The sequence below is a fragment of the Aquarana catesbeiana genome, linkage group LG13 (assembly GCF_042186555.1).
Source record: "Aquarana catesbeiana isolate 2022-GZ linkage group LG13, ASM4218655v1, whole genome shotgun sequence".
NCBI lineage: Eukaryota > Metazoa > Chordata > Amphibia > Anura > Ranidae > Aquarana > Aquarana catesbeiana.
The window spans coordinates 192,254,409-192,278,878 of NC_133336.1; the positions used below are offsets into that span (position 1 = coordinate 192,254,409).

Consider the following 24,470-nt stretch of genomic DNA (forward strand, 5'->3'; position numbering starts at 1 on the left):
CCTACCTCAACATGTACCTCTCCTACCTTATAACTTACCCCCTCCCCTTCCCAGCCCCAAAGCTTACCCCCTTCCCACCTCAACATGTACCTCCTCTCCTAACTCAAAACATACCCTCTGCCCTTCCTACCTCAACATGCACTTCTCCTACCCCATAACTTACCCCCTCCCCTTCCCAGCCCCAACACTTACTCCCTTCTCCTACCCCAAAACCTACCTTCTCCCCTTCCTACTTCAACATGTACCTCTCCTACCCTATAACTTACCCCCTCCCCAGCCCCAACACTTACCCCCTTCCCACCTCAACATGTACCTCCTTTCCTAACCCAAAGTGTACCCCCTCCCCTTCCCAGCCCCAACACTTACTCCCTTCTCCTACCCCAAAACCTACCTTCTCCCCTTCCTACTTCAACATGTACCTCTCCTACCCTATAACTTACCCCCTCCCCAGCCCCAACACTTACCCCCTTCCCACCTCAACATGTACCTCCTTTCCTAACCCAAAGTGTACCCCCTCCCCTTCCCAGCCCCAACACTTACCCCCTTCCCACCTCAACATGTACCTCCTCTCCTATCTCAAAACATACCCTCTCCCCTTCCTGCCACAACATGCACCTCTCCTACCCTATAACTTACCCCCTCCCCTTCCCAGCCCCAACAATTACCCCCTTCCCACCTCAACATGTACCTCCTCTCATAATCCAAAACTTACCCCCTCCCCTTCCTAGCCCCAACACTTACCCCCTTCCCACCTCAACCTGTACCTCGTCTCCTACCCCAAAATGTACCCTCTCCCCTTTCTACCACAACATGTACCTCTCCTACCTTATAACTTACCCAAATTCCATTTGGGAGTGCTGTGAGCCTTTATTCCTAACATCTGCTTACAACCAGTACCACTCTTGATATAGCTGAGGCTTTTAAAAACATTGCACTCTGACGACGAAATGCGTTAAGCTGACTCTCCTGTGCAGCAACTTCCAGGCCCGGAGTGTGGAATGCACGCCAGGTAACCGGCAGCATCCATCACTCTTAATAACAAGGGGCTGTTTTGCAATATTTTTGTGGCATTTTTTCATTTTATCTTTGTCCTCATCTATTTTTACTTTTACGAATGTTTGTGAAAAACCTATAAAGAATAAATATCAAAAGGATTTTATACTATGAGGAGCCTTCTCTCCATTTGTTATATACCTGCCTAAACGGCTGTGGAATTCGTGGAACATCATTGGAGGTACTTTGCACCAGTGGGAGCCATCGGAGGACACCACAGTGCAATAGGTCCCCCATAAAAGACCTACAAGCCCAGCAAACTTTCCTTACTGTAAGGTAGGGGAGTCAACAATATCTGGTGAGTGCTGAGTGTTTACATTTTCTCATGTGGTGGACGCACAGTCATCATATTGGGAAACGTGTAGTTACGAGATTACGAGCCAGGTCGTCTCATCCAACATCAGTACCTTACGTCATAATTGGTGGCCAGCTCCATAATGACATTGTTTAACCAGTTTGGTGTAAAGGAACTCAAATGTCCTGCACAGAGCCTTGACCTCAACCCTTCTCAACCCCTTTGGAATGAATTAGAAAATTGTTTATGACCCAGGTTTTCTCACCCAACCTCAATACCTGGCAACATAAGTGGTGGCCAACTCCATAAAGACACGGTTTGACCAGTTTGGTGTGGAGGAACTTGAATGTCCTGTGCAGAGCCCTAACTTCAAACACCTTTGGGATAAACTGAAAGGCCAATTGTGAGCTAGGTCTTCTCACCAACATCACTCCAAAGAGATGCTGGTAGGTTAATTGGCTTCTAAGTTGGCCGTAGTATATGAATGTGAGTTAGGGGCCTTAGATTGTAAGCTCCTTGAGGGTAGGGACCAATGTGAATGTACAATGTATATGTAAAGTGCTGCGTAAATTGACGGCGCTATATAAGTAACTTAAATAATAATAATAATATCAGTACCTGACCTCACCAATCTTCCTTAACTAAATTAGCACACATCACCATAAATAACACTTTAATACCTTGTAGAAAGCCTTCACAGAAGAGTGGATGGTTGTTATAGCTACAAAGGGGGGAAGTCATATCAATGTCTATGGGGTTGGAATGGTATGTTTACCTAGCTCATATAAGTGTGATGGTCAGGTGTCCACAAATGTTTGGTCACTAAGTATATATTATAATTGTGATCATTACTAATACAGAAAAGGGAAAATTAAGCAACCTATCATTTTTTTTTTTTTTAAGAATTAGCTACAGCCTAAGGACTACAAATGTGTTTGACAAAAATAGATATTCATTTTTTTGAAGATGTAAAATAAGATGTAAAAAAGATAAATAAAAATAAAATCTGACAAGCTGTCAAAACAATGTAAGGTGTCTTCCAAAGAAATCACATGGCAAGTTATTACTTCAGTCCATAGAAGTAAAATTGTCATGGTGACTGCATTTATCTGGAAAGGTAATTCAGCTGAAAACTCTTGCTACATATCTTTGTTAGGTACAGAACATTTCAACACATACTGTAAGCAACTGCATGTGGCCAGGTAAATTATACTGTATACGTATTTATTCATTACCTAACAAATTCCCATAATGTGCATTAATACATCATATAGGTAATATTAAAGTTAGAGTACTATTAACCTCCTTGGTGGTATGATTATTTCAGATTTTTGATGTTGAAAGCGCTACAATTATTTTGCATGAAAATTTGGCGTTTTATATTGTAGGCTTGTAATTCTTAGGAATAACTCACTTAAATCTGTCCAAGCAAGAGTCTATTAGACATCCTGGGTATGAGAAAGTTTGAAACACAAAATCATAAATTATAATATAATAAATAACTATAAATAATTATAACAAATAATAATATAATGATAATAAAAATTATTCAATAATGTAATCAAATCAAAAACACTGAAATTTGCTCAGTTGCAGAATTGTCGCTGTCATTACTTTTAGTGTTTGATGACGGATTTCCCCACAAATCACTATCGCTCAATTCTGCAAGTGATTCTAATTTATTATCGCTGTTTTCTAGTTGGTCTAAAACCACTTTTGATGTAAAGGGACGGTTTTGGTTGCTGTGGACAATCTCCAGTTTACAGACAGAAAGAACAGTATTTATAATATAAAACTGTATGCAGGGCACTGGACAAAGCACTAGGGACAAAAGGGATGTGAAATAAACTGATACAGCAATGTAATCTGTAAGATTACAGTGTACTGTATATGTATTGTGTTTTTTACTTTTTGAATTTGACGCCGTTCTCCGTCCCCGTGCATCGCAACGCTTGCAGGGAACAGAGCCCGGCTCTGTGATAGATCGAGCGGAGGACGGCTCGCACACAGAGCGGGGAGGACATCGCAGGATCCTGGGGACAAGGTAAGTTTGCTGTACCTGGATCCTGCGATGCAATCCCGAGTCTGGCTCGGGGTTACTGCTTTTGGTGCTGAAAATCCACCCCGAGCCACACTCAGGAATACCGCCAGGGAGGTTAATATCTAGCCACCAGTAGCCAATTCCTGTTCCACTGACAATGTTCATTGCAATATGGCAGGCGTAGCCAAAAAGTAAGGTTGCAGCTTCTTGAGCTACAAATCCCCACCACACATGCCTGAAGTCTTGCCTAAAATTGTCTCCCCTCCTTCTGAAATGAGAGACTTCCAGAGCTGTAGATGTGCTAGACCTCAGAGGCATGTGAACGTCCATCCAAATTATTAGGTTCAGATGTTTCCACTGAATGGCACTGTTAATGCTACAGCATATAAAGCCATTTGGGACAATTGTGTGCTGTCAGCCTTGTGGGTATAATTTGGGGATGAACCCTTTTCTTTTCCAAGCTGACCGTGCCCCTGTGTACAAAGCCACCTCCAAAAAACTTGGTTTAAGGAGTATAGAGGGGAGGAACTTTGCACAGAGCCCTGACCTCAACCCTACTGAACACCTTTAGAATGAATTGTAACACTGGTCGCGAGCCAGGTCTTCTCACCCAACATTTATACTTGACTTTGTAAATGGTGGCCTGATCTATTTAGACACAGTTTGCCCATTATGATGTGGAGGAACTCAAGTGGCCTGCACAGGGCCCACACAAAATCTTGTGGAAGGCTTTCCCAGAAGAGCAGAGACAAAAGTGGGCTTACTATTAATGTAATGGTTTTGGAATGAGATGAACTATAGGTGTGATGATCCAATAAGGTTTTCTTGGATGAATGAGCTGAATTTGACTGAATAGGCACACTTTTCCAAAGACATGATTTTACCTGTTTGGTGTGGAGGAACTCAGGTGTCCTGCAGGGAGACATGACCTCATCCCTACTGAACACCTTTAAGATAAACCGAAAGACCAATTGTGAGCCAGGTCTTCTCATCCAACATCAGTACCTGACCTCACAAAAGCTTCTTAACTGAAGGGGCACAAATTACCATAACACACTTTAAAACCTTGTGGAAAAAGCCTTCCCAGAAGAGCGGAGGCTGTTGGGGGAACCATATTAATTTCCATAGATTTGGAATGCAATGTTTAGTTAGCTCATATAAGTGTCATGGTCAGGTGTCCACAAACGTTGTTATTATTATGATCAATAAACAGCCCATCTTTGTTTTTTTGTTTTTTTTTTGTTTTTTAAAAATTAGCAAGAGCCTAAGGACTACCAATGTATTTGACAAAATTAGATAATGGTTTTCATAAAGATGTAAAAAAAAAAGATAAATAAAATCTGACAAGCTGTCAAAATAATGTAAGGCATCTTCCAAAGAAATCACATTGCAGGTTATTACTTCAGCCCATAGAAGTAAAATCTTTATAGTGACTAGGGATGAGCTTCGATTTCGAGTTGAATGTGAGTTCGACTTGAACATCGGCTGTTCGATCGTTCGACGAAGATCGAACATTATGGGCCGTTTGTGACAAATTCGAGCGGCGCTTCACAGGCCATAATGCACTGCCTCATCGCAGTTGTTTGCTGGCTGATGATTGGCCAAGCATGCACTATGACCTGCATGCTTTGGCCAATCACAGCGCTGTAAGCAAACAGAGCCATAGTTGGCCACAGGCGGGGTTTTAAGTACACGCCCCACACTATATAAGGCCTATATAAGTGTGTTCCGGCGTTGAGAGAGAGTGTCATTTAATTTCATTTAGATAGATTGAGCAGACAGTTGATTCAGTTAGCTCCAGTATATTTAGTATATATATATAGATTCCAGGCTTTGAATATATATATATATATATCATTCAGTTAGCTTCAGTATATTCAGTATATATATATATATATATATATATATACATCCCAGCTTTGTGCAGCTACATCTCACTGCAGGCCATTCCTGGTGTACCTATTCAAATACATTACAAATACATCAAATACAGTATGTCTGGAAGGCCAACAAGGAGAGGCAGATGCTAAAAGCCACTTAGGCCACTAAAAGAGAGCAAGCAGGCTCTGTGTCTACAGCCAACATTGTTGGTCGTGGACACAGTGCATCCTCAGCACGTGGCCATGGGGCACGTTAGTCCTTTTTTTCGGCAGCTGGCCGTGTTGAGCCACAACATACAGAAGAGTTGGTAGAGTGGATGACCAAGCCGTCCTCATCCTCCTTATCCTCTGTCACCCAGGCTCAGAGTACTTTGGCTGCCAATGCAGCTGCCAAAGTGGCCTCTTCCATCGGCTCAATGTCATCAGTCACTCCTTCCCTAGCCCCACCATCATGCCCTGAGGAGTCCCCCGAACTGTTCGACCACAGTGTTGGGAACATGCTGCAGGAGGATGCGCAGCATTTTGAAGGCTCTGATGATGGCACCCAGATTGAGGAAAGTAGTAACGTGAGCCCAGAGAGGTGCCCAAGAAGGACAACAAACTGGCAGTCATGTTCCCCCAGCTGCAGCATACTGCCAGGTTTGCTCCAGTGACGAGGAGGGAGGGGATGATGAGGTCACTGACTCTATGTGGGTGCCTGATATGAGAGAGGAAGAGGAGGCACATCTCCAACAAGGCAGGATGCCTTCCAGGGGCCAGCTTAAGGTCAGCCAACCAACTGCATCACACCACAGAGCTCCGCATGTGCAGGGAGCTGCTGACTGTGCGTTTTTCCAAAAGTTCTTTGGTGTGGGCCTTTTTTGAGATGTGTGCAGCAGATCGCACTGTTGCTGTTTGCAACATATGTCTGAAGCGTATCAAGTGTGGCCAAAACAGCAGCCGCTTGGGCACCACATGCTTGACCAGACATATGTCAAACTCCCATGCAGTCCGTTGGCAAGCGTACTTAAAAGACCCACACCAAAGAACAAGGCAGAACTGTCCTTGCTCCTCATTAGCTGGATCTCCAACCCCACTATACCTTCAGATCTCTCAGAAACCTGCACTGAGAGGAATGAAGGTGTAGAATTAGGTGTGCCAAGTACTTGCGGGCAATCTGCTATCGCTACACCAACGTCTCATTGTAGCAGGCAAATTTCCCTACCCCAGTTGCTAAACCGGCAAAAGAAATTCTGTCCCAGCCATCCACATGCCCAGCGGCTGAATGCTAGCTTGGCTAAATTGCTAGCACTCCAATTGCTGCCTTTTCAGCTGGTAGACTCTGCCCCCTTGCGTGAATTTGTGGTACCTCAGTGGCAGGTACCATTTTTTTTCACAGAATGCGATTCCGGCTCTCTACCGGCATGTGGAAAGCAATATCTTGGCCTCGCTGGACAGAGCGGTCAGCGGTAAGGTGCATATTACCACGGACTCATGGTCCAGCAGGCATGGACAGGGATGTTACCTATCTTTAAGGGTGCACTGGGTGACCCTGCTGGAAGCTGAGAAGGATGCAGGACAGGGTGCAGTATTGTTGGAGCTTGTTCCCCCACCACGCCTCCAAAATGCTACTAGTGGTGATTATGAAACACCTCTCTCCTCCACCCCCTCCTCTTCTTCCTCCATGGCCTCTTCCTCTATAGATTTGTCCTCGGAACCAGCGGTGCTCCGTAGGCGTTCAAGGGGCTATGCAAGCACTCCATGCTGTGCTTGAGCTGGTGTGCTTAGGGGTCAGGAGCCACACTGGGGTAGAGATTCTGTCAGCTCTAAAGGGGCAGGCTCAGAGGTGGTTAACGCCACTCCAGCTTCAGGCAGGAATGGTAATTTGCGACAATGGCACCAACCTCCTCTCCGCCTCCGACAGGGACACTTCACCCATGTTCCCTGTTTGTCTCACGTCATTCATTTGGTGGTGCAGCGCTTCTTGTGCAGGTACCCGAGCTCTTGGCTTTTTTCGCCACGCCATTGGCTCCTGATCAAGGATGCATGCACTGTCCTGTCACCATTTGAGGAGACCACGAGGATGGTGAGCAGTGACAGTGCATGCATCAGTGATACTGTCCCTCTTGTCTACCTGTCTACCTGTTGGAGCACACGCTCCATGGAATAATGGACAGGGCACTTGAGGAAGAACAGAGGGAGGAAGAGGAGGACTTCCTTACCTCTCAAGGCCCCCTTTATCCAGACAGTGTTCCTGCGGGCCCGCCAATCACACAGGAAAAGGAGGAGGAGGATTGTGTCAGCATGGAGGTGGAGCCTAGCACTCAGCATCAGCAGCAGTCTTCAAGGGATCGTTTACAGTCCCCAGAAACCCATGGACTAGTATGTGGCTGGGAGGAGGTGTCTGCGGTTCAGGTGGTCCTTAGTGACCCAGAGGACTGCAGACTGAATGCCTCATCAAACCTACGCTGCATGGCCTCCCTGTTCCTGCAAAGCCTGCGAAAGGACCCTCGGATTCGTGGTATCAAGGAGAGGGATCATTACTGGCTGGCAACCCTCCTTGATCCACGTTACAAGGGTAAGGTTGCGGAACTTTTCCAGCTGTCACAGAGGGAGCAGAGGATGAAATATCTTCTGGAGGCCTTGCAGAAAGGTTTGTGCAATGCATTTCCAGAGCCTGGGAGGTTACAAATTCCTGGTCCTGGACAACGTATTGCTGAGGCTTCGGTCAGTCACAGAAGGAGCGGTGGAGAAGGTGGCCGTCTGACAGATGCATTCAGACAATTTTTTAGTCCACAGCCCCAAGGTCTGATCAGTTCCAGCAACCATCGCCAGCGTCTGTTTTACATGGCGCAGGAATACCTAGGGGCAAGATCAGACTTGGAGACCTTTCCAACCGAAAATCCTCTGGGTTACTGGGTCTTGAGGATGGATCACTGGCCAGAGCTTGCACAGTATGCAATTGAGATACTGGCCTGTCCTGCATCCAGCGTTCTTTCAGAACATACATTCAGTGCTGCTGGAGGCTTTGTAACCGATCACAGAGTGCACCTGTCCACCGACTCGGTTGATCGGCTCACCTTCATAAAAATGAATCAGTCATGGATCACCAGCTACCAAGCACCTGATGCTGATGAAACCGATTACTTTTTTTATTAATGTGAGATCCCTTGAAGACTGCCTATGCTGATGCTGAGTGACTATCCTATTCCTCCTCAATGATCATGTTGATAGCTTGTAAGAACATTTTTAGTTCTGGGCACCACCACCAGTGGCTAAGACCCAATTTTTCTGCCCCTGTTTAACAGGGGCGTGTGATTACAATTTTTGCTGTAATATTTTGCAGCAGGGCTTGTACCTGTGCTCAACTAGAGTATCTGTGAGGGGTTGCAGTGTTGTGGCACCAGCACCAGTGCCTAAAGCCCAATTTTTCTGCCCCTGTTACAAAAGGGGAGTGTAATTACAATTTTTGCTGTAATATTTTGCAGCAGGGCTTGTTCCTACGCTCAACTAGAGTATCTGTTAGGGGTTGCAGTGTTGTGGCACCAGCACCAGTGCCTAAAGCCCAATTGTTCTGCCCCTGTTACAAAAGGGGCGTGTAATTACAATTTTTGCTGTAATATTTTGCAGCAGGGCTTGTTCCTGCGCTCAACTAGAGTATCTGTGAGGGGTTGTAGTGTTGTGGCACTAGCACCAGTGCCTAAAGCCCAATTTTTCTGCCCCTGTTTAACAGGGGCGTGTATTTACAATTTTTGCTGTAATATTTTGCAGCAGGGCTAGTTCCTGCGCTCAACTAAAGTATCTGTGAGGGTTTGCAGTGTTGTGGCACCAGCACCAGTGCCTAAAGCCCAATTTTTCTGCCCCTGTTCAACAGGGGCATGTAATTACAATTTTTGCTGTAATATTTTGCAGCAGGGCTTGTTCCTGCGCTCAACTAGATTATCTGTGAGGGTTTGCAGTGTTGTGGCACCAGCACCAGTGCCTAAAGCCCAATTTTTCTGCCCCTGTTCAACAGGGGTGTGTAATTACAATTTTTGATCTAATATTTCTCAGCAGGGCCCGTTCCTGCTCCCACCAAGAGTAACTGTGAGGGCTTACAGTGTTCTGGTACCACCAACACCTAAGGCCCAAATTTCTGCAGAGTATATAGGGCAGGCCCCTACTTTCAAACAACCGACTTACAAACAACTCCTACTTACAAATGGAGGGAGACAACAGGAAGGGAGAGGAAATCTACCCCTAGGATAAGAAATTCTCTCCTGTAAGAGTTATGGGAAAAAAGGTGTCTCCTCCACTGATGCTTTATCACCAATCCTTGTTTCCCTAAAAAACACAAATTTTCAAAATCCAATTGTCATTGGGACAGAAAGTGAGGTGAAATCTTCTGAATAGGGGCACAGACAGCAAAACAAATGTTACAGGGGTGATAACCCTTCCCTATGTTTTCCAAAAAGCTTAAAAATAGATTTTTTGGCTGGAGTTACACTTACAAAATGTACCTGTTCCAAATTACAAACAGATTCAACTTAAGAACAAACCTACAGTCCCTGTCCTTCTTGGGACCGCCTGTATACTGCTGTTCAGAGTATGTAGGGCCTGGGGGCCCCACGCCTTTTCTTTTTTTAATTTGGGTACGGGGTTCCCCTTATTATCCATACAAGACCCAAAAGGCCTGGTAATGGGCTGGGGGGTTACCCATGCTGTTTTTCTCAATAATTTTCATCCATATTGCCGGGACCCGACATTACATTAAAGCCGCAAGAAGTTTTAAATGACTTTTATTCCTTTAGAAATGTCATTTTGTTCAGGGACAGTTCTAAACACAGGAAACACGCGCCACTTTACAGGCATACTATAGACACCCCCCAGGTACTATATTTAAAGGAATATTTCACTTTTATTTTTTCACTTTAAGCATCATTAAAATCACTGCTTCCGAAAAAACTGACGTTTTTAATTTTTTTTTGCATTGATACATGTCCCCTGGGGCAAGACCCGGGTCCCCAAACCCTTTTTAGGACAATAACTTGCATATTAGCCTTTAAAATTCGCACTTTTGAATTCTTACGTTCGAGTCCCATAGACTTTAACAGTGTTTGAAAGTTTGCACAAACTTTCGGTCCGTTTGCATGTTCTGGATGCGAACTGTGAAGATATGAAATATATGGGCCATATCTTGTTATGTATCTAGAGTTCCTCTTTTAAAATGAAACTGTATTTCTTATAATTTTGAGTAAAATGTTTCTGAATTCTTTTGGTATTGCAACACATGTGGCTGTCTTAGTTGGCCTCCAGTTGACATTAAATGTTCTGCCAATGACATGACAGTTCTCGGAAAAGATGTTGATATGGAAAGATGTTGATATGGAAAGTCCCTGTTTAAAAGTCAAATTAAATCCCTTTTTGTCAAACTAACTGTCACCTATAAATCAGAAAGGTCAAGATGACCAAAAGTTATGTTGAAATACTTAGTAAAATGCGTACTTTGTGATGTGTAACTTTGGGCTTGTGCCCGCCATAGACTACTGTATAATCATTCTCTATAAAAGCTGTACTGCCCTGTAACCTGTATCACATTCTCCTGAAAGATGTGATCCGCTGTATGTACAGTGTATATTCTGAAGTAAACATACATGAGACGAATGCAGATCTTCTGGCGTTGATGTCTTTTATTTCAAGGCTCTACTTAACAGAACCGAACCGGGGGGTGTTCGGCTCATCTCTAATAGTGACTACATTAGATATGATAGACCTCAGATATCCCTCCAAATGATTAGGTTTATGTGTTTCTACTGAAAGGCACTGTTAACACTATAGCATACAAAGATATTTTGGACAATTGTGCACTTTCAACCTTGTCTTAACAGTTTGGTGAAGATTCCTTTTCTGTTTTAGCTCAAATGTGCCCAGGTACACAAAGCCAGCTCCATTAAAAAAATGGTCCCATAAGTTTAGAGTGGAGTAACTCAGGTGGTCAGCACAGAGCCCTGGTTGCATGTCAGGTCTTCTCACCCAACATCAGTACCCAACCTCATAATGGTGGCCTGATGCATTTAGACATGGATTGACTAGTTTGGTGTGGAGGAACTTAAGAGTCCTACACAGAGCCCTGACCTCAACCCTACTGAACATCTTTGAGATAAAATGGAACACTGACTGAGAGCCAGGTCTTCTCACCCAACATCAGTACTGGACCTCACAAATGTTCTTTTGGATAAATGGGCACAAAATCTTTGTGGAAAGACAAAATAGGGCCAACTCCATATTAATATCCATGGTCCCACGAGTGTGATGGTTCAACAAGGCTTTCTTGGCTGAATGGACTTGAAATTTGACTTGAATGGACACAACTCTAAGATCTTGGAGAAGTAACTGCCATAATCCATACTGTCTGTCTCCATACTCACTTCAGAAGTAATTGTGGGGATTGTGCCTCTGCAATTTCAACTGATCAGCAAGAAATTATATGAATTTAATTTAAAGGAGAGGGTCTATTAAATACATACAGCAGTTTTTGAAAGTAGGTTTAGCATTTTTTGGTGAATATATGCTGAAAAAATGGAGGATTCTTAATTACATTTATTTTTTCATTTATTTTTAATTTAGACCATAAATGTAAAATGTATTGCAGGAAACATGGCAAGGCAACAGCATTAGAGAATGCAATTAAAGAACTAGCAATATAAGATTATGCCATCACTATATACTCAGCTGTGGTAATACAATGAGATCATCCGGTGTGTAATAATCCACCATGATTTATCAGTTATAGAGCAGTTGAATATTCATTCACAACTTCAAGTGATTTTATGAACTTTATGTGATAAAAGATAAAAAGGATAGTAAATATCAGTATATATCCTGATAGTACATGCCGTATCATGATCAGCTCAGGGGCTAAATTCTTTTGTTCTGAATTTTGACCTGAAAATAGATAACATATATTAAGTTGTGAAAAAAAACATATATAACATGCTGTTTCTAAGGGCCCATTCACACCCAAGGGTTTTCAATGGCTCCTCAATGCACTAAAGCAATGCACCTGTAATGCAGTTTATTAAGCCCATTAAGCCACGCATCTAATTGGTTAGGTGTAAATGGGCCCTCACTGTTCTAAGCTGCTCGAACAGCTCTGTTAATTCATGAAATTTCTTGTGTCACTATATACTGCTCTGTTACATCATGTGATGTCCTGTGTCTGTGTATACCATTCTACTATGCAAAACGAAGACCCTGCTGTACCATATAATTGAGACCCTAGAACCATTTTACTGATTTTACTGGTCTGGTCAACCCAGATCTTGGCAGAAAACGCAACCAATCATTGCAACATTTTTGGAATAATTATAAGAAATAAAACCAGAGATTGGGAATTTATTTCCACCCCCACTGGATAAAGTTGAACCATACTTTGTTAGGTGTTTTGCCTTCTTCTAGATCAGTGGTTCTCAACCTGGGGGTTGAATGATGATTTGCCAGGGGTCACCGAATCCTGGGCTGTTCCTGAAGCCCGCACCGCTCTCCCAGCCTCTTTGTATCCTGGGAGCCTGTGGCTTGGAGCCCACTCAGCCTCTTCGCAGCCGCCCATTCAGTTCATGGCATGGCTGTTGAGCAGAGACTAAAGGTCAGCTGACTGGTGTGGAATGTAAAGTTGGAGGGGCTGGAGGAGACCCTATTTCCTGATTGCTGCATAGGTGTCACCGCTACGAGACACCACAAAGTCTGAGACAGTGAGTAACACTACCTGGGATTAAAGTTGCCATTAAAAGTCCCCACTACAGTTCTCAGATCAGCAGATGACCTTGATTAAGAGCACCTAAGATGGCTGATCAGAACTCCCCCCAGCACTGCCACTCATCCCAACTCCCCACCAACATTGCCACTCATCCCATTCCCCCCATCCCCCTACCAAGGAGTAAGAGAAGGAATAAAAATAGAGAATACATGGAAGGGAGAGGAAAAGAGAAGGGAGGGACAGGGGAAAAGGGAGAGAAAGAATAAGAGAACAAGAAAGACGGCTAGAGAGAGGGATGGGGAAAAAAAAGAAATTAGGATAGAGAGAAGATAAAAGGGAAAGAAAGGAGAACAAAGAGAGTGGTACATCCTAAAATGTACTGTACCATAGGCGTTTTTAATACTGTACGAGTGGAAAGGAACCAGGGAGCGCTAAATGTCCATGGGTTAGGGGCGCAAATGACTTGTCTTGCCTTGGGTGCTGACAACCCACGCTACGAAAATAATTTTACTTTTAGGGGTCCCCACAACTAGGGAAATTTTATCAAGGGGTCACGGCATTAGGAAGGTTGAGAACCACTGTTCTAGATCAACTCTGGGTATAGAGTACTGTAGACAAAGGTTTTCTATTTATTTTATTCTTTTTTTTTTCAATTGGTTGAACTGGATGGACCTATGTTTTTTGTTTTTTAACCAAACTATGTAACTACACTATATTGCCAAGAGTATTGGGACACCTGCCTTTACACGCAAATGAATTTTAATGGCATTCCAGTCTTAGTCCGTAGGGTTCAATATTGAGTTGGCCCACCCTTTGCAGCTATAACAGCTTCAACTCTTCTGGGAAGGTTGTCTGCATGGTTTAGTAGTGTGTCTATGGGAATGTTTGACCTTTGTTCCAGAAGTAAATTTGTGAGGTCAGGCACTAATGTTTGATGAGAAGACTTGGCTCGCAGTCTCTGGTCCTAATTCATCCCAAAGGTGTTTTATTGTGTTGAGGTCAGGACTCTGTGCAGGCCAGGCAAGTTCCTCCACCCCAAACCTGCTCATTCACACTATATTGCCAAAAGTATTGGGCCACCCTTCCAAATTATTTGGTGGTGGGGGGATTATGGTGTGGGGTTGTTTTTCAGGGGTTGGGCTTGGCCCCTTAGTTCCTGTGAAGGGAACTCTTGAGGCGTCAGCATACCAAGATATTTTGGACAATTTCATGTTCCCAACATTGTGGGAATAGTTTGGGGTGGAGGAACTTGACTGGCCTGAAGAGAGTCCTGACCTCAACACTGATAGAACAGCTTTGGGATGAATTATACTGGAGACTGCGAACCAGGTCTTCTCGTCCACATCAATGCCTGACCTCACAAATGAGCTTCTGGAAGAATGGTCAAACATTCCTATAAACACACTCCTAAACCTTGTGGACATCCTTCCCAGAAAAGTTGAAGCTGTTATAGCTGCAAAGGGTGGGCCAACTCAATATTGAACCCTACAGACTAATGCCCCGTACACACGGTCGGATTTTCCGACGGAAAATGTGCGATCGGAGCATGTTGTCGGAAATTCCGACCGTGTGTAGGCTCCATCACACATTTTCCATCGGATTTTCCGACACACAAAGTTTGAGAGCAGGATATAACATTTTCCGACAACAAAATCCGTTGTCGGAATTTCCGATCGTGTGTACACAAATCCGAAGCACAAAGTGCCACGCATGCTCAGAATAAATAAAGAGATGAAAGCTATTGGCTACTGCCCCATTTATAGTCCCGACATACGCGTTTTACGTCACCGCGTTCAGAATGATCGGATTTTCTGACAACTTTGTGTGACCGTGTGTATGCAAGACAAGTTTGAGCCAACATATGTCGGAAAAAATCCTAGGATTTTGTTGTCGGAATGTCCGATCAATGTCCGACCGTGTGTACAGGGCATAAGACTGGGATGCCATTAAAGTTCATGTTCGTGTAAAGGCAGGCGTCCCAATACTTTTGGCAATATAGTGTATATAACTGGTAGTAGGCAAACCATAGCTCTGGTTAGCTAGTATGAATAAAAATAATTCCCAAACAGAGGGCGAAAGAAAAAAGTAGGGGCTTATTGAATGACTGTGAACACATACTGAATAATATAAAAAATAAACATTTTATTGAATAAATATAAAAAAATGCAGCCAATATGGGTGGACTAGGTCTTGTGTCATAGATCTGGGTCATGTTATCTACATCAGAAATGTATTTCCCCTCTTAAGGCAGATTTGGGTAGCCTTATCCAACTTTTTCATGGGCTGAGAAAGGTGGTTCAAACACAAAATTTACTGGATTTCCAACCTGGAAATGATAAGCTAATTATTTGCATGTCCCCAAACAACTATTTGCAGTACAGGATTTCCCACATTTCCAAGAGCATTTTGAAATCTATTGAGTTAGCTTGGCAGTATTTTTTTTCTTGGGGGGGGGGGAGGGTATTTACTAAAACTGGTGCAGACAAAATCTGTAGCAGCTGTGCATAGTAACCAACTGGTCGGAGTCCAGGCTGAGGCTGCCCTTCACCTTTCCACACACGGGTCTGCCATTAATGTGCAGCACATGGACTTCTTTACTTGATATTACCAAAAATGTACTTGTTACCATATTAGACTAAGTTGGTATATTTTGAAAGTCACGGAAAGCCAGCATAATCTAAAGCTAAGTCCTCTGTTACCACAACCTGCACCACTTCTACCCACCTCGTATCGGGACGTATAATTTTTTGCTCCTCTTTGTTAAATTTCTGGTTGACATTTCCACCTCACAGAAATAATTGCCAGAATCCTTCACCTCCGCATGGCTGACTATGTATTGTTTGGATAAACTGAGATTCTGAACATTCCGGACATCCTTGAAGAAAGCAAATTGCAGGTCTTGTTGTGTGCCTGGGATAAATCTTGTGTTACAAGTCAATGTCATCTCGTCTCCTTCTATCATTAGAGGCAGTTCTGGTTTTATTATTGGTTCAGTGAAGACCTCTGATAGAGAGAACAACAGATGTAAGATACATTGCTGGTTCCATATGTCCTGAAATAACGTATTTTGCATAGTCACAAATACATGATGAATATGTATTATTATGGTTCAAACCTCATTTTTTGATGATATGTTCATTTGGCTATGTGCCTGGTTCCAGTGGCGGTGCCAGGTGGGTGCTTGGGTGTGCTGAAGCTCCCCCAAAAAATCTTCAAGCACCCTCATAGCACCCCCAAAATTTCCACAGAGGTATTACAGTACAGTCACAGGATTTTATACAAATTATTTGGTACTTGCTGTGAATCCTGTCTGCAAGAAGCTAGGGACTCTTTTGTAAAGTGGAGGGATACAGCCGAATAAGCTGCTAATAATCAGTTAGACCCGGCAGGGGTTGGGTGGTGAGGAGCCTGCATCAGTGGCGGATTGATACAGTGCTGGTCTCCTGCTTTTGCCGCCAAAAGAAGAATTTGGATGGAAGCAGCAGAGAGAGCCCAGCCCTGTGCAGTGCCCCAGGAACCTGGAGGAAGCCGGTATTCTAAGGAGAGAGGAGGAGAGAAGCTGTGTTTACATATATGGTGGGGGGAGGAGTGAGGGAGGAGAACGGAGCTGCTGCACTCAGTGCATTGCAGTCCGCAGGGCTTACTGAGCCTGTCAGTGTCAGAGGACAAGAGGGGTGTGTGTCACATGGTGTGTGTGTGTCACATGGTGTGTGTGTCACATGGTGTGCTCCGAGGGGGAAGGCCTAGGAGGAGCGAGGCTGATCACTGCTGCAGGCATCCTTCTGTTTTTAATGTAGCTGCTGAGCCTGGAAGGGAGGGGGGCTTTCCAGTCCTCTGATCTATAGCAGTGCTGCATTACACTGATTGAGGGGCCTGATCTGGACTGAGCAGTGGACACTCTGAGGGAAATCCTCTGATATCAGCCCTCTCATTGGGCTTGGAGACATGTACTGCAATCATTAGAATGCCACGCAGATCAGGAGTGCCTGTGCCTGCTACTTACAGTGCCCAAATGATGATCAGGTGTCCCCATAACAGTGCACCATTGGACTATGGGGTCACTCTCCTGCTGTGGGCACTGTGTATGGGGTCACCCTCCTGCTGTGGGCACTGTGTATGGGGTCACTCTCCTGCTGTGGGCACTGTGTATAGGGTCACTCTCCTGCTGTGGGCACTGTGTATGGGGTCACCCTCCTGATGTGGGCACTGTGTATGGGGTCACTCTCCTGCTGTGGGCACTGTGTATAGGGTCACTCTCCTGCTGTGGGCACTGTGTATGGGGTCACCCTCCTGATGTGGGCACTGTGTATGGGGTCACTATCCTGCTGTGGGCACTGTGTATGGGGTCACCCTCCTGCTGTGGGCACTGTGTATGGGGTCACCCTCCTGCTGTAGGCACTGTGTATGGGGTCACCCTCCTGCTGTGGGCACTGTGTATGGGGTCACTCTCCTGCTGTGGGCACTGTGTATGTGGTAACTGTCGTGTTGTGGACACTTTGTACGGGGTCACCCTCCTGCTGTGGGCACTGTGTATGGAGTCAGCATCCTGCTATGGGCACTGTGTATGGGGTCACTGTTTTGTTGTGGGCACTGTGTATGGGGTCACCCTCCTGCTGTGGGCACTGTGTATGGGATCACCGTTGTGCTGTGGGCACTGTGTATGGGGTCACCGTCTTGCTGTGGGCACTGTGTATGGGGTCACCCTCCTGCTGTGGGCACTGTGTATGGGGTCACCCTCCTGCTGTGGGCACTGTGTATGGGGTCACCCTCCTGCTGTGGGCACTGTGTATGGGGTCACTCTCCTGCTGTGGGCACTGTGTATGGGGTCTCCGTCGTGCTGTGGGCACTGTGTATGGGGTCACTCTCCTGCTGTGGGCACTGTGTATGGGGTCACTCTCCTGCTGTGGGCACTGTGTATGGGGTCTCCGTCGTGCTGTGGGCACTGTGTATGGGGTCACTCTCCTGCTGTGGGCACTGGGTATGGGGTCACCCTCCTGCTTTGGGCACTGTGTATGGGGTCACCGTTGTGCTGTGGGCCCTCTAAAGGGGGCAGTCTCCTGCTCTGGGCCTCTAAAAGGGGGCACTCTCTTTCTCTTTGCACTCTAAGGGCTCACTCCTAATCTGGGAACTCTAAGGGGTCACTCCTGCTCTGCACTGTATGCTGTGTACTGCTCACTTTTGTGCTGTGCTGGGTGTTCTGGCTGGCCCTAACATGTACTAGGGGTTGTCATTGCTGGCCTTTATACATGTTGCGGTTTATCATCGCTGGTTCCATTTGGGCTTGTTTTACTCCCACAATCAATTATGTGTGCCTTAAGGTCCTCTTTTATCTATACAATGGGAGAGACAATGAAAAAACACCCACTTTTGGCCACACCCACTTTTGACCATGCCCACAAGAGGGCGACGCGTGCCGCATTAGCACCACCACTTATACTTTCAGCACCCACACAGCACCACCCAAAAAAAATGTCTGGAGCCGCCCCTGACCTGGTGACATTCATTTGCTCTTTACGTATTTCTTGAGCCATGATTGTTCTTCATTCCTCCTATCTTATCACAAGTCTTTCACTCCTATAGTGAAAACAAATGTGTCCCTGAACAAAACCATAGGACAGAAGGTGGAAATGTGACACATCGGAGACCAGTCACTCTTCTGTAGACTTGTGCGGTTTGTTTCGTTCCGAATTGCCGAAGGCCTGGCTCGCAGTCTCCGCTCAAATTCATCCCAAAGGTGTTCTATCGGGTTGTGGTCGGGACTCTGCGAAGGCCAGTCAAGTTCCTCCACCCCAAACTCACTCATCCATGTCTTTATGGACCTTGCTTTGTGCACTGGTGCTCAGTCACATTGGAACAGGAAGGGGCCATCCCCAAACTGTTCCCACAAAGTTGGGAGCATGAAATTGTCCAAAATGTCTTGGTATGCTGACACCTTAAGAGTTCCCTTCACTGGAACTAAGGGGTCAAGCCCAACCCCTGAAAAACAACCCCACACCATAATCCCCCCCTCCACCAAATGATTTGGACCAGTGCACAAAGTAAGGTCCATAAAGACATGGATGAGGGAGTTTGGGGTGGAGGAAATTGACTGACCTGCACAGAGTCCTGACCTCAACCCGATAAAACACCTTTGGGATGAATTAGAGTGGAAACTGCGAGCCAAGCCTGACTTCACAAATGCGCTTTTGTAAGAATGGTCAAACATTCCCATAGACACACTCCTAAACCTTGTAGACAGCCTCCCCAGAAGAGTTGAAGCTGTTATAGCTGCAAAGGGTGGGCCAACTCAATATTGAACCCTACGGACTAAGACTAAGTTCTTGTGCATTTACAGGCATGCGTCCCAATACTTTTGGTAATATAGTATATGTTAATAGTAATATATATATATGGATGACCGCCGGCATCCGCTGAGCAGCGAGGAGGAAGACAGAACACAGCTCTGTCAATGCAAACAATACAGATCTGTGTCCTGTCAGCGGGGATATACCGGGCTTTGTTTCCCTGCGAAGCAGGGGATAAAAATCGGCACATCCCTTAGTAAAAGCACCTCACAGTACACACATAAACACTGGTTAGGCACACATTTAACCCTGTGATCGCCCTGCATGTTAACCCCTTTCCAGCCAGTGACATCAGTACAGTGACAGTGTATATTTTTAGCACTGATCACTGTCTTAGTGTCACTGGTTCCTAGGGATGGGCGAACAGTTCGATCCGAGCATGAGTTTAGGCAAAACATTTGCCTGTTCGTCGGTTCGCTGAACACCCGAATTTGCAGAAAAAAGTGGGGCAGATCACAAGTTAACAATCACTGATATAGATATTGTACCTATCTAAATATTTTTTTTCTATTTATTTAGCAAAAAATAGTTTTGTGTGAAAAAAATGATAATCATTTCATTTGGGTACAGTGTTGCATGACTACGCAGTTGTCATTCAAAGTGCGACAGCGCTGAAAGCTGAAAACTGTCCTGGGAAGAAAGAGGGTGAAAGTGCCCAGTATTGAAGTGGTTAAGAATAAATACTTAGATATAATTGTTTTTTTTTGTTGTCAATTTAAAGTATCTCCAAACTCAAGAACAAATATGTAATGTACTGCAGTTTACTGGTTCTTAGATGTGGTGATTTTCATTTTTTAGCCTAAGAACATTTTCGACAAGCAGGGCTGGATCTAACCTATGTGATCTGGGGGTGCATTAAAAAAGGTCAGGAGGCACAATGTCAACACTGTGTGATTTAACAGAAACTGTGCCCCCTTATATCATATGTTTCTATCAGAGTCCCCCCTTACATAAAGGGTCCTTATCAGAGTCCCTCTTGACATCATGAGTACTCAGAAGAGTGCCCCTTACATCAGGGTCTCCATCAGAGTCCCCTTACTTTAGGGTCCCCATCCGAGTGTCCTCTTACATTAACTGTCTCCACCAGAGTCCCCCCTTACATTAGGTGTCCCCATCAGAGTGCCCCCTTACATCAGGTGTCCCCATCAGAGTGCCCCCTTACATCAGGTGTCCCCATCTGAGTGCCCCCTTACATTAACTGTCCCCATCAGAGTGCCCCCTTACATTAACTGTCCCCATCAGAGTGCCCCGTTACATCAGGTGTCCTCTTACTTCAGGTGTCCCCATCAGAGTCCCTCTTATTTTAGGGTCCCCATCTGAGTGCCCCCTTACATCAGGTGTCCCCATCAGAGTCCCCCTTACTTTAGGGTCCCCATCTAAATGCCCCCTTACATTAACTGTCCCCATCAGAGTGCCCCCTTACATCAGGTGTCCCCATCAGAGTGCCCCCTTACATTAACTGTCCCCATCAGAATGCCCCCTTACATCAGCTGTCCTTTTTAGAGTGTTTTTTTATGCCAGGTGTCCCCATCAGAGTGCCCCCTTACATCAGGTGTCCCCATCTGAGTGCCCCCTTACATTAACTGTCCCCATCAGAGTGCCCCCCTTACATCAGGCGTCCTCTTTAGAGTGCCTTTTTACACCAGGTGTCCCCATCAGAGTGCCTCCTTACATCAGGTGTCCCCATCTGAGTGCCCCCTTACATTAACTGTCCCCATCAGAGTGCCCCCTTACATCAGGTGTCCTCTTATGTCAGGTGTCCCCATCAGAGTCCCTCTTACTTTAGGGTCCCCATCTGAGTGCCCCCTTACATTAACTGTCCCCATCAGAGTGCCCCCTTACATCAGGTGTCCCCATCAGAGTGCCCCCTTACATCAGGTGTCCCCATCAGAGTGCCCCCTTACATCAGGTGTCCCCATCAGAGTGCCCCCTTACATCAGGTGTCCCCATCAGAATGCCCCCTTACATCAGGTGTCCTCTTTAGAGTGCCTTTTTAAGCCAGGTGTCCCCATCAGAGTGACCCCTTACATCAGGTGTTCCCATCAGAGTCCCATATTACATCAACTCCCCATCAGAGTGCCCCTTTACATCAGGTGTCCCCATCAGAGTGTCCCTTTACATCAGGTGTCCCAATCAGCGTGACCCTTATGCTAGGTGTCCCCATCAGAGTGTCCCCTTACTTCAGGAGTCTCCATCAGAGTTCCCCCTTACATCAGGTGTCCCCATCAGAATCGCCCTTTACATCAGGTGTCCCCATCAGAGTGCCCCCTTACATCTGGTATCCCCATCAGAGTCTCCAATACATCAACTGTCCCCATCAGAATGCCCCCTTACATCAGGTGCCCCCATCAGAATCCTCCTTATGTCAGGGGTCCCCATCAGACTGCTCCCTTACATCAGGTGCCCCCATCAGAATCCCCCTTATGTCAGGGGTCCCCATCAGACTGCTCCCTTACATCAGGTGCCCCCATCAGAATCCCCCTTACATCTGGTATTCCCATCAGAGTCCTGTATTGCATCAACTCCCCATCAGAATGCCCCTTTACATCTGGTGCCCCCATCAGAATGCCCCCTTATGTCTGGTGCCCCCATCAGAGTGGCCCCTTACATTAACAGTCCCCACCAAAGTTCCCCTTTACATCAGGTGTCCCCATCAGAGTCCCCCCTTACATCAGGTGTCTGCAACTGAAACTTGGGGGAACGGCCCACCCCAACACTTCCCTAGATCCAGCCCTGTCAGCAACTGCAGAAAATACCTGTTGATCCTGCCAGAATTGCAGTATCCCTGTCACCTCCTGTGTTGGAAAACACAATGTTATGTTTCTTCCAATCTTTCTTCTATAAACTATAGAGTCCCCTATCCCCACTATGTACTGTAATTGAGAGGAAGACATGTTTGTAGTCTGAATTGGGGGGAGGAGCCTAGTGTGACAACCATGAATCCAGTAATGTACAGTAAGTAAGTGTAGTCACCCTGGGACAGGAAGTGTGTTACTAAGGGCTGGAAAACTGCAGCATATCACATTTTTGAGGCTTTCATTTATACTTACTGTTTATTTCAATACTAAGTACTTTGCTTCTTTTTCTCACTCTGCCACCTGTTACTTCACAGGAAATATTCTTAAAATCCTCCAGCTGATCGGTCTGACCATAATAGCGGTCTAATTCACTGAATTGTTTAATTGTCTCTCCATCATTGTAGAAAGCATACCGCAGGTCCGTAAGCTGCCCAGAAAGACCATAACTTGTTTTACAATGTAGAGTCAACGCATCCCCTTCTAATACCGGAAATGGGGACACTGAAATTTCCGGGACAGTGAACAACTCTAAAAGGGAAAAATGATCAATAATTAATGAGTAAACATGAACTACGTTGTCTTTAATAAAGCCATTTAACACTTTTGCTGTCACTGACGAATGGCTTGACAAGTGGATGTTCTTAGTCCCGAAACGCGTAGCCATGCCCACCACACTAGCCTAGTGACATCATCGCCGAAGACAGCCGAGTAGAGCCGAACCGATCCTGGAAGCCACCTAGCCACATCGAATGGAGCTTGCACTCTAGCTTAACAGCAATCATCTTTTCTTTTCCAGGAGCTTCCTGATGCAGCTCTGCCTTCACCAGCCGCCTTCTTGCTGATCTCTGCAGATAAGGTTCGCTGCACAATCTTGAGTTAATTGATATGCTGACCTATTAATTATGCAGTGAGTCCAATCTTGCATCTTTATTATTATTTTTAATAAAGAGTTTACACTTAGACGGTGGAGCCCTTTTCTGCTTGTTCTTAATTGTTGCCACCGACATATGGCATCAAGCTATCTGTCAGCTGTCAGATGAAAGCAATCGAGAAACTATACTATCACCAGAGCTTTTCCACACACCCTGGGGACATATTGCCCCACCCTGCTGCACAGGGCCGGGACAAGGGGTGGGTAGGAGAGGCGGTTGCTCTGGGCACAATGGTTTACTAGGTGTAGGCAGTAGTGTATTTAGGTTTGGTGCTGCCCTAGGCCTGACTAAACTCGTGCACCCCCTAATTTAAATATGACCCACCCCTTCCTGTCAAGGCCACACCCCTTGCTGTTTAAGACCTGCCCTGAAATTTTCGAGTGGGGACACTTCCTGTTTGGCTATGGGGCAGGAAGTGAAGGGAAATCTCTGCAATGGGACAGGGATAGTAAAAAATAAACTGACAGGGGTTATAACCCTCCCTTATTTTATTCTATCCAAAATTAAAAAAAAAAAGTGTTGCCTATAGTTCTACTTTAAGCACAAATTTCTGATAATTTCATGGAGAGGACTATGAAGATAACCATGCCAATGGTGCAGCAGAAAACACAAAATTAGAAGTGGCGCCCCCCACAGTTGTAGAATGCCATCCGCCCGCATACCGGAAGCAGTGCGGCTGCTTTATGTGGACGCTAGACTAATTTGCCTCTCAACCCAGTCTGCCCCTGGAGGGCAGGTGAGAAATCAGGAGTCCAATAGTCCCCCAATTTCTACTTAAACAGATTTTTTTCACAAAAACATATCATAGTGGGCCTTTTTGTCCCCTATGCATTTGATAATAAAGTTTAGTGGAAAGGGGCTTTTAAAGCATTGCCTATGGAAAATTTTAAAGTTCCAAAGTTTCATGGTTGCACTCAATGTTAAAAATTGACATGTTGGGTATCTATTAAATCAGCACAACCTCATTGTTTGTATTATACCGTAAAATTGAGTGATTTCAGGGTACTTTTTTTTAGCAGGAACGCGGGGGGTGGACGCACCTCAAGCACAGACTGTATGTAATGACAAGGGGTACTGGGATGTACTTCATGGTCTATTGATGCTGGCTGCTGGGGGATTTATTCTAGCTGGAGGGGATCTATTTTTTGCAGTGGGGTCTATTGTTGTTGAGGAGGTCTATTGTTTCTGATGGGGAACCTACTGTTGCTGGGGGTGGGTCTTATATTGCTGGGGGGGGGACTGTTGTTGCTTGGAGAGAACTACAGTTGAGGGAGGGATCTATTGAGGGTGGTGATAAATGGGGAGTACTCTGAAAGGTCAGGGGTGGGTAGTGGGGTCCCCCAGGGTTCTGTGCTGGGACCAATCCTGTTCATAAATGACCTGGAGGATGGGGTAAACAGTTCAATCTCTGTA

The 24,470-nt window shown here is 45.4% G+C and overlaps 1 protein-coding gene across 1 annotated transcript in view; it reads right to left on the reverse strand.

The window, feature by feature from the left end:
* Window positions 1-11,879: 11,879 nt before the first annotated feature.
* The window catches only part of LOC141117805 (Fc receptor-like protein 5), a 36,710-nt gene continuing 24,119 nt past the window's right edge, over window positions 11,880-24,470 (reverse strand). Inside the window, exons 5-7 of the mRNA XM_073610835.1 lie at window positions 22,378-22,653; window positions 15,708-15,986; window positions 11,880-12,172 (exon numbers count right to left, since the gene is read on the reverse strand). Of these exons, the coding sequence (XP_073466936.1) occupies window positions 12,015-12,172; window positions 15,708-15,986; window positions 22,378-22,653 (713 nt within the window). The 3' untranslated portion in view covers window positions 11,880-12,014. The remainder of the gene's footprint in view (window positions 12,173-15,707; window positions 15,987-22,377; window positions 22,654-24,470) is intronic.